Source organism: Medicago sativa, chromosome 4 (genome assembly GCF_051527215.1).
Source record: "Medicago sativa cultivar Bolivia chromosome 4, Bolivia_mono, whole genome shotgun sequence".
Classification (NCBI taxonomy): Eukaryota; Viridiplantae; Streptophyta; class Magnoliopsida; order Fabales; family Fabaceae; genus Medicago; species Medicago sativa.
This window is the reverse complement of record NC_140752.1, coordinates 91990197-92001017: the sequence shown is the minus strand read 5'-3', so window position 1 is coordinate 92001017 and position 10821 is coordinate 91990197. Positions and strand designations below refer to the sequence as shown.

General features: G+C 31.6%; 2 protein-coding genes across 2 annotated transcripts; both read left to right on the top strand.

Annotated features, from left to right (window-relative positions):
- The first annotated feature begins 249 nt into the window (after positions 1 to 249).
- LOC146933780 (uncharacterized) lies at positions 250 to 1507 on the top strand. The gene is made up of 2 exons (XM_085705561.1): positions 250 to 591; positions 1056 to 1507. The coding sequence occupies exons 1-2, from the start codon at positions 332 to 334 to the stop codon at positions 1240 to 1242; spliced, it is 447 nt and encodes a 148-aa protein (XP_085561687.1). The 5' UTR covers positions 250 to 331; the 3' UTR covers positions 1243 to 1507.
- Positions 1508 to 7430: 5923 nt separating this feature from the next.
- On the top strand, positions 7431 to 10615 carry LOC146933779 (sorbin/SH3 domain protein). Its single transcript, XM_085705560.1, has 3 exons — positions 7431 to 7683; positions 9447 to 9695; positions 10356 to 10615. The coding sequence occupies exons 1-3, from the start codon at positions 7666 to 7668 to the stop codon at positions 10401 to 10403; spliced, it is 315 nt and encodes a 104-aa protein (XP_085561686.1). The 5' UTR covers positions 7431 to 7665; the 3' UTR covers positions 10404 to 10615.
- The last annotated feature ends 206 nt before the right edge of the window (positions 10616 to 10821 follow it).

Here is a 10821-nt window from a genome sequence, read left to right as displayed (position 1 = left end):
CTTCACCATAATTATCACAACAAATACAATTTTAAGAACACGATACCCTTCTAATTTTAAGAACATTGGAAGTTATAACATTTTAAATCATGCAGAAAAGGTAAAAAATAAATAAATAATTTCTCTATATTTTGGGACAAATAATTTTAGCTTAGTGTTTGAAATATTCAAATATATGGATCGCCGACATGCAAGATGGAAGTCCCACCACGTAGAACGTGTTAAAAGGGGAGAGGTTGTGCAAACTGACAACTACCAAACCAGCCATATACCTTAGCATACGTTTCTCATATCTCTAACCTTGAACAATTAGTTTTTAATTAGCATTAGCATGGAAAATAAATTGATTAGCAGAACCATCCTACTTTTTCTTCTTTTTAGCATCTTGATCATTCTCCAATTCCAGCATGTAACCCCTGCTGCTGATGAAGGTGGCCAAAATGTGGCCAAAGATTCTCCAGAAAAACCACGCCTTTCCAAATTACTAACTGACACCGTTTCTCTGCTTAAAAAATCCCATGAAAGCTCTTGGGAGAAAATCAAAACTGTCATCCATGATCTTCAGATGCAGCTTTCACCACCAAATTTGGAGTAAGTTTGTAGTTTCACAAAAGTCTATTTCATTTTTAGGATTGAATCAGCAATACAATCTTGAAATTATAGGATCATCTAATTTGATCTCTACACTTTATAGAATTTTATATTGATTTCTGCAATTGAAAATAGTTTAATGTTGATATGGTGTCAACAAATTACAACAATGTACGATTTAAAAGTAGTTACGATTAAAACCAATCATTTTTATGAATTTACAATGATAGTAGCGTCTATGCATTAAATCCTTGAAAAATATTCAGTCATAATCGTCAAATTATTATCAAAGACAATTAACCATGTCTAAAGTCAGACATATATATATGATTTGTTGACGGTGTATCAAATTTAAACTATAATTTTATAACAAATTTAAACTATAATTTCATAGCAAAAATCCAATTTAATGTATATATATGAATATTAATGTAGGTAGGTAATGTTGTGTATCTATTTTTCAGTTTCAGGGGAAAAGGAGAACATGAAGGAGTGAAAGAAGCAGTTGAGAAGAGTTTTGACAAAAGCAAAGAATCAGTTGAAGGAACTGCTAAATCAGCAGCTGAATTTGTTGGAGAAACAATCCATAAGACAAAAGAGAAGGTGAAAGACACTACAGATTCTGATAAGGATTCTAAAGCAGAACTTTGATCAAAATATTTTTTTCCTTCTTTTGGGGTCATTTTAATCAAAATTGTGATGCTGTTATTGGAGGAGATGGCTATCTTTGTATTTGTATGAAACAATTTATTTATGGTAGAGTTTTTTTGTTCTTTAGTTTTCATACATTTTACCAATTTAGGCCAATACTTGGAAGATTTGAAAATTATCTTGCTTCAATATATAATAGCAACTGTAACCAAAAATACATAATAGCAATTCACACTACCATGTGAATGACGCTTCTAGTTTCTTACTCCCGCTTCTTTCTAATTATGTCATGAGAAATGAATTAATTAGATTCATAAGCTATGCTGGAAGTTCTCAACAACAAAAAAAAGTATGAAAGGTAATCACTACATGTTTAAGCACATCATTGAATTATATAGGTGTGGACTAATAAGATTTTTCTTTAATACAATAATGCAAATTTTCAGATTTTAGTGTAGAGACTTAAGAAAAAGACTAAGGCCCTGTTTGGATTAGCTTATTTTAGAGTTTATGCAAAACATCTTATGCAAATAAGTATGCATTATGTATTATTTATAAGTTTGTTAAGGTAGTTTATGAAAAAATAGTTTATAAAGGTACAATTTTCGATAGTGAAAACTTATGTATTAGGATAAAAATTTATTTATTTGCATAAGCTTTTTTCATAGAGTATTACTTTTCCCACCTTATGTCTTTCCTCGCGCCCCTATTTTTTTCCAAAATTACCCTCGGAGTTTTCCGGATTTTATAATCCGGAATGGTGTTTTTCCAGAATTTTTTTGATTTTAAGCTTTCTATTGCTGTGGAATTGGTTGCTAACCCTTCAATCATCTTCATGATGAACCAACATCAGGCCTTGATGCTAGAGCCGCTACTATTGTGATGCGAACTGTGAGAAACACAGTAGACAAGGGAGAACTGTTGTGTGCACAATTCACCAACCAAGCATTGATATTTTTTAAGTTTTTGATGAGGCAAGTTAATTTGGAATTTGAAATCTTTTTTTTTTTTTTTGAGGGATGGAATTTGAAATCTTTACAATTCATGACTCATGATTCTGATGCTTTGAAGTGAGTATTGAAACTTTACTTTTCTCATTCATCACAAGAGTTATGGATATGTCAGCTTCATACTTTGAACATTGTTATTTAGAGAAATAAGTACCCCAACACCAGGTTCCAATGATTTATTCTTCCCAACAAAATATTCCAACCATTTTTTATGCAATTCAAAGCTTGTTTCTGGAAAAAAGTATTGGTCATACTAGAGAAATCCTCCATATAATCACATTCCGGATTATAAAATCTGAATTGTTTAACGCATTTCGGATTATGTAATCCGGAAACATCATTTTTCACCCTATTTGTTGACTTTCTACGGGGTGATTTACATATTTCGGATTATATAATCCGGAATGTGTAAAAACATCCGGATTATGTAATCCGAATCCATCCATTGAAAATTGAAATCGACAAATTCCTTCATATGGATTAACCAAGAAAATAGGAATGAGACTTCCACTTCGATTAATACCAATAATCAATCTTCTAGTGGAGCAAAAGCTAGGTCGGAAGATAGTGCAAGCACCCCAAGTTATGGTCCAGCTAACAAACAACAAAAACCTAAGAGTGTTGAATCTACTCAAGCACCAACTAGTAAACCATCAGATTCTTTAGTACCACCAGTAAGTTCCCCTGGTACAGCAACACTAAAGAGTAGCAACAATTTGGAAGATCTTACAAAGCCTTTGTTAGAGAATGGCAAACAGGGGTGTTTGATTTGAGGAAGAAGATGAGGAAGAAATTGGAAGAGAAAAGGCGTCATATTGAAGAAAAGAGCAGACCCTTGTCATATCGTTTTTGTCCGGATTTTAAAATCCGGAAAGCATTAACAGGGGTATTTTTGGAATTTTGCAGGGCGCGTGAGAAGACAGTAGGGTGGGAAAAGTAACACTTTTTTTCATAAGCTTAAAATAAGCTCAATCGAAACAGGGCCTAAATTATACCAGAGGTCCTTTAAGTTTGAAATTTGTAATAGAATAGTCATTTAAGTTATTTTGGTCACACATCAGTTCTATTTCCAAAATTAATTGGGGTCCTACTATTAATCAATTAGTCCAAAGTTATTTTGAATGAAATTCATTGAGTAATTATTATACTATAATATTCACACCAAAATTCCTCTCCGTACACAAACAAGTTTCTACAATTATTATTGTTAAGGATCAATGACACTTTCACTTTCACAACAGTAGTAATACTACAATCCATAAAGTTGAACACAAAACAGGAAGAATATTAAGAGCTAAGATACTTAAGGCCCTTCCCTTAACTAAACAGGTCGAGAGATTAACCTTCTGATGTAATTTTTTTTTACTAAAACTACAAAACGTAAATTTTAAAATCCATAAGATATTTTTTTTTTTGAAAGAAATCCATAAGATTTTTTTTTTCTTTCAAAAAAAAATCCATAAATATTTAATTGTTGAGTGTGAGGAGTTAAGCCTCAGATCACAAAATGGCTCAAATATGGTTTTAAGTAGAGATATGACGTTTTACTTTTTTGTGGTTGTGAAGCATTAATTTGTTGTTGTTTCTGCGCCCACCTGAACTCCCAATATTAGACCCTGATTCGGCTTGATGGAGAGAGATCCTATATTAGATCTTGTTATAGGAGGTGTGAACTCAACCTGTAATTTCATTAAAAAGAAATTGTCCCGAAAAATCCAAATGAAATGTAAATCTTGATTGATTGATTAGTCAATATTGATTTACCTCCCGATCAAAATCTACATTTTCCTTAATATTGGACGTTTAACAAAAGAAAAAAATCTTGTATATTCTAACCATGTGACAACGAAGAGAATAGAAATGAATTAAAAATGATAGTTATGCAAGTAAAGCCAGAAAGCACGCCAAATCCAACGTTACACACTGCTCAACAACGTCCAAAAGAACAAATACAAGAAGAAAGCTCCTCTGAAGGGATGGTGATGGTCCGATGGAGGGATACTGTCCCACTCCTCCTTCGTTGAATTTGATTTGCTAAAATATAATAAATGAAAGTGTCCAATTCGCGTGATCTGATTGGTAAGCATAGCGTGTCAATGACATGAGGGGTGACATTCGTAAATTAAATCATACTAATAAAAGGCCTCAATTATTAATAATTCCAAGAAGTGAGTTTTATACTAGTACCACCACATCCATAAAAAAAAAAAAATTCACTTATTCCACTTTCTTAAGGCACTGTTTGGTAAGGCCACATAACTACCTTATAGCTTATAGCTTATAGCTTATAAGCTCGTTTGACAAAGTTCTGTTTGGTAACATTTTTTACAACGAGCTTATAGCTTATTTCACGAATTTCCATGAGCTTATAAGCTATTTTTCAGAGAGCTATGCTAGCGACAGTCGTTTGGACAGACTCTTTTAGACACTTGAGCAGTCATTGGTCCACGTGGCTCCTATTAAAAAATTTGTAGCAGGCAACCGGTTTCCTTTTTTTTCCAATTTGAGTAAAATAAAGTCTCTATTTCTTCTGTAAAATAAAACAAAAAATGAATGATGCTTTTTTCTTGTGTGGCAACAATAGCTGCCTTGCTACAGGCTGTATGCATCATCAAATTCAAGAAGTGAAGAACTAATGGCATCCTGAGAAGTGAAGAACCGATGGCAGAGGCGGTTGGAGCACACAAATTTTGTCCAAAAAAAAACGGTTACAGTATTGGGATTTCAAAATATGGAGACTGGATTGAAGAAATTAGATTCAACCATATTTTGTTTGGTTGAGTATCTTGTTACTGCAAATGAGATAACTATGGAGAGAGATCTAGACAGAGACAAAACGTTTAAAAAGAACAAATTTTTAGAGGAAAATCAAACAACCCAGATTTTTCTTTGTGAAGATGCAACAGTTAATTATAAAAGTAACAAAATAAAAGGGTTTCCCATGAGATTGTGTTTGATTCTAGGTGGTGAGTGAGGACGAAGGGCATGTATGTGTCTTTTTTTGTTTGTTTTAAAGTAAAAGAAAGAAAGGGAAAAAAAAAAGGTATCCCATAGAAAACCAGTATAGCCGGTTCCTAGGTAATAGGTTTTTAAAACATGATGACATGGACCAATTATTGAGAGAGTACATATGAGAGAGTGTTAGAGAGGTTGTTCTTAGCCTTTCTCTTTTTCAGAAGCTACTTCAAGTAGCGTTTGAGCTTATAGCGTCTCACTTTTAATTCCAGTTTTACCCTTATGTTTTTATTTAAAGTCCACTTTTATCCTTTTAACTCAAACTAAAATAGTTATGAAATAATTATCAGTTGCGCTTCCGTCTTTTTTTTCTTTTGAGAAAATGCCTTCATAGTTTTTTTTATAGAGTACGTTTCGATTTTTTTTTTCCTATAAGAATGTTATTTTCATTTTTTTTTAAAGCTGAATATTACTTTCGTTGTTAAGTCTTATTACGTAACTTCCTTCAAAAAAAGTCTTATTACGTAACTATAACAATTCAGTATAATAAAATTACTGAAGATAATATTATGTAACTATGCATTGTTGGTAAATATTTAATAATACATATACATATAATAATAATAATAATAATAATAAGAATAATAATAATAATAATGAATTATAGTATGAATAAAAATGTCATTTTATGTCATTTTACATCTAACAGCTAGTTGAACCGCTATTTTTACCAAACACTTCAATTAGCTTATCAGCTATCAGTCATCAGTCATCAGCTAAAAGCTATCAGCTAGCTTATCAGCTAAAAGCTATCAGCTAGCTTATCAGCTAGCTTATCAGCTATCCGCTATTTTTACCAAACAGAGCCTAAGTGTATTTTAAAAGTGATAGTACCGCATAAAAAAATTCAGATCTTAAATTGAAATTTCACGTTTTTTTTATGAGATTAAAATTGGAAAAAAAGCAAGGATTTAATCTAAAGACACTATCCCCCATTACATCTAAGTGAAACTTAGGAGTAAAAGAAGAACAAGAAGACCGGAGAATTGTTCAAAAGAAGGAACCACATTAACCCAAACTGGCAAGGAAACTAATACAAAAGTTAGCCTATCTAAATATGATTCGACGAGACTTTTGAATCTAGAAGATGGATAAGACAAAAAATATCGAGTAAGAAGTTGAAGAGTTGCCCTGAATAATAATATGAGAATCACATTCCACAAGAAGAGAATTAACACTTGAATCTCTCGAGAGCTTGTGACTCAAGTAAAGACCTTGTAACCCAACATAAATAGCACTAGATGTTCTGATATTAGAATGTAATCCTTTGATAAAGTTGTTGAATGAATGTTAGATTAAACCAACACAAGCCAAAGAGCGAGTAGTTGTATTATGAGTGCCATTGACATTCAATTTATTGTGAGAAGTAGAGGACAATGCCAAACAATATGAAACTTAGTTATGATGTTGAGAGCGTATAGTGAAGTACTACGAGATGCCTCTCGAACAATAAGATGAACCATATTATTGGAACAGTCAAGAAGACCACTACCAATAATAGTTTTACCCTGAAAAAAATAAGATGGAGTTTCTCCTTCCACAAGTTTCAACAACGACATCAACTGAAAAAATACATTTAAAGGCAGAGACATCAATGTCATTTGACGACATATTTTGATGTAACGAATTATAGATACTAAATCTAAAGAATTTTCTCCAATGCTCCTCTTTTGCAAGAAAGTTTCAAACTTCTCGGATGCGGATAAAAGAGTTTCAAACTTCTCGGATGTGGTAACAATCTCTACAAAATATAAAATTATTGTATTAAAAATTGTTTTAAAAATAAATACTTTTTGTGTGTGAATCGGATACCCTCTATACGTAAGACATATATTATCATCTCACCCATGGGTTACACTTTTGGCAAGATCAAATTATATTATTTTCTGTTGCAATTCATGTGAGTAGTTAAGTTCCATATCGACTATAAATTGAGAAAATATTTGATATATAAGAGAGGAGAACCATATATTTGAATGATGCCTTAGGTTTAAACTAAAGATGTGGTGTCAAAATCTCTTCGAACTCCCCAACAAATATTATCAAAACCATAATTTAAAGATGTGACAAATATTATCAAAACCATAATTTAAAGATTTGATGTCAAAGTTTTTTAGTGGTCTAAAATGTTTAACCTATCGGCACTACTAGACTCTCCAACATTTTTCTAATTAAAAAAGGGACACACAGTTTGTGCTGCATATATATCACATGACAAGGTGACCAATGGATTAAATTGAACATATCAAATAGGCATTGTACAGTAGTTTTCAATAACAGCTACTGCATCACACAATCGGGGACCTCTCTTCCTGTGCTTTTACCTTCTTTCTTTCTTTCACTCACTCTATTAATTCTAAACCCTTTCTCATCCTAATTTAGATCTCAATACACACTCATGGATGCTCGCAAAGAGGTTAGTTACTTCCCCCTCTCTCTTGTAATCACATGCTTTTGTTCTATTTCACCTTGCAAAATCACATATGAAACAGTCTTTTTTTTTTTTTTTTGTTCCTTTAAATTTTCAAAACTTAATTTGTGTTAAACACAATTATTGATTAACAAACCCTTTCAATGAAATCCACTGTTATTTGATATTACTATTCACTTTTTGGAATTATAATTAGCCATGCATCCACATAGTGATCGTTGTATTATTAATCTGTTAAATTAAATGGTCACATACACAAATTCGGTTATTCTTATTCTTATTTTGCCGACTTAGATTTATTAATCATTTTGTTTTGGTTTTGGATCTTTGAAATTCACCTGGTGTTGGTGCTAGTGACGCAATACAGAATATTTTTCCACGCCAAATTTTTTTGTTATTTAATTTTTGTTGTTTTGTTTAGTTGAAGATTCCTTCTACAGTTAGATGCTTTCCTTTGAATAACGATGATAACGGTGTTGCAGTCGTACAAGTAACCAACCAACCATACACTCCTTTCACTAACCAACCAATGAAATAGTCAAATTCATGATTCATCACTAGGATATCTTTTTGTCTAATTATCATAATTCATTATTATAAGAGCAATGCTATATCTCTGGAAAAATAACATCAAGAATTCTTCAAGAATAAAGAGTAGCCAATCACAATGCACTATTTGCCACAATTCAAGGAGGTGTGGCTGAAAAAAATGAAGTGGACAAATAAATCAACCAATTAAAATTTGCCAACTGTGTCTTGAAAAATTCTTGAAGCTATTTTTCTTGAGAAGTAGCATTTTCCTTATTATAAATCCTATTCTATTTTTTTGGTATTATATGAAAATAATGATTTCTTTTTCGTACTTGTAAGATTTCTGGAAATGATTCTAAATGGGCCTTTTTATTTAAACAGTAGGAATTTATAGTAAATATTTTTTTATATAAAAAATATTTGAGTTTAAAGAATGTTGGTGCATAAACTAGACAGATGACACCTCTTCCAAAACAAAAAAACTAAGATGGATGGCAATTATTAACGAAAGGAGAAATGTTATCTTAACAATTTTTGGTTGTCCAACATCGTATATTTATACTCTATAGTTTATATACCATTGGTTCATTTTTTAATTACTTACCTCTCTTTTATAGTCACATCATTATTTATAAATGGTTTGACACTTGCATTTTTTTTTATATTGATTGTCAAATAGTTGTTACCTTTTGGATGTTCAAATAACACTACGAAAGTAATAATTATATTTATACAATATTTTTTTAACAACTTTGGGAGAAACTTCTTTTCCATATTCTTTTGGGACAAATACATTAGATAGAAAAAAATAAAGAATGAGAATGAGTTGTTACGAAGCATTTGCATGAATATAATTTCTTAATAAAAATTCAATATTTTGCGCTTCATAAAATAAAATAAAATTCAAAATACACTAATACAGATGAGATTATGCGCTCATAAGTACATTATACACCGGGTCGTGAGTTCAAATGTTCTATTATCTAGCTGACTAGTTCTACATTTGGTGTGTGTGAGTTTATTCCCTTCAAAAAAACCGTGACTTTATGCAACAAAATAGTAGATCTTAATTAGAAGTTTGTGTAAAACTCGTTTATACTCATGCATATTCTTATTTTATTTTTTTTGGTGTACAGAACATTATTATAAGTGATATAGAAAATGATCCCATTATAAGGCTAATATTATATTACGATGAATGTTGTTAAAATATATAGAAAAATGGAGGTTGGTTATCAGTACCACAGTTTGGGGATTGGGATCAGAAGGGGCAAGTACCTGATTACTCACTTGATTTCTCAAAAATAAGAGAAACAAGGAAACAGAACAAAACAAATATTTCAAGAGCAAGTCTTGGCAATGATGAAGAGTTCAATATGGATTCAACTTCCAGCAGTGCTAACACTGTCAGCAGCAGTGACCAACAACAACACACCCCTCGATATCATCAAACACACTCTCCAACTGTAAGATTATTCTTCTCAAGCTTTATTATAATGGATTAAAGATTTTAGACATTACTATATTCTTTTAGGCATGTTACTAATATAACAGAACATTAAGACTTTGGACAAAAAATATAAAATGGAATAAACTTAGGAATATGGTGATTACATTGAAGAATAATGTCGAGGAAACTTATCCACATATTTTTCCAGCCAAAAAATATAAGAAGGCAAGCTTAATTATATATATGAAAAATGAATGGATATATATTAGTGGGACCCAGATTCACTGGTTTGAAAGAGATGTAAAATGATATGGCTGTAAATTGTTATTTATCATGTAGATAGATACTAGGCAACACATAATTCTAGTTGATGCACATGCAATGGATGTTTGAGCAATTACATTCTTTTCATAGATAAGAGGGCAATCCATTATAAAAACTGTTGGTCATGTGTCATTGGGGATATGCTCCTTTATGTGGTTAAACCCATTAAAATACTAATTTGATGCATATCAGATTCATTCTAGATCTGCAAAATAGATTGATCTTAGGTACATTTGTAGTCCCGTAAATCTGAAGTAGTAATATACTAAACTAAATATGAGTGCATTACGTATGGCACGAAATCTTTGGCATACTTTTTATTTTGCTTAGTAATATTTTTTTTTCATGGCAGACAAGGAAGAGTTTCCTCAGCTACTTCAACTGCTGTGTGAAAGCCTGATTTTTATGGTCATGTACACAACCCTCCTCGTAGATTTCTGAAGATTCTGGATAGGGGGAGTTATGCTTGTCCTTTGGTGATAATTGCTTAGATGCTGCCTCTCATTATGTGATAATTTTGTTCTTGATTTACAATTGAAATGAAAAAAAACTTTGGTTTGTGATGAGCTCTATGTTAAATTAATTATTATTGTTGCTTGAAATTTACTTTAATATCGATCTACGTAATTAGTGGTAAAGGTAGTAATCATGTAATAGCTTCAAGGACAATATTACGTAGGAATCAGGTTCAATCACATACTCTCTACTTCTCCGTGAAATGTGTGAGGTATAACTACTAGACTATATTTGACAAAAACAAATGTAAAAGGTGCCCGTGACGAATATATGAATAAAATGATGAGGGCAAAAGATGATGA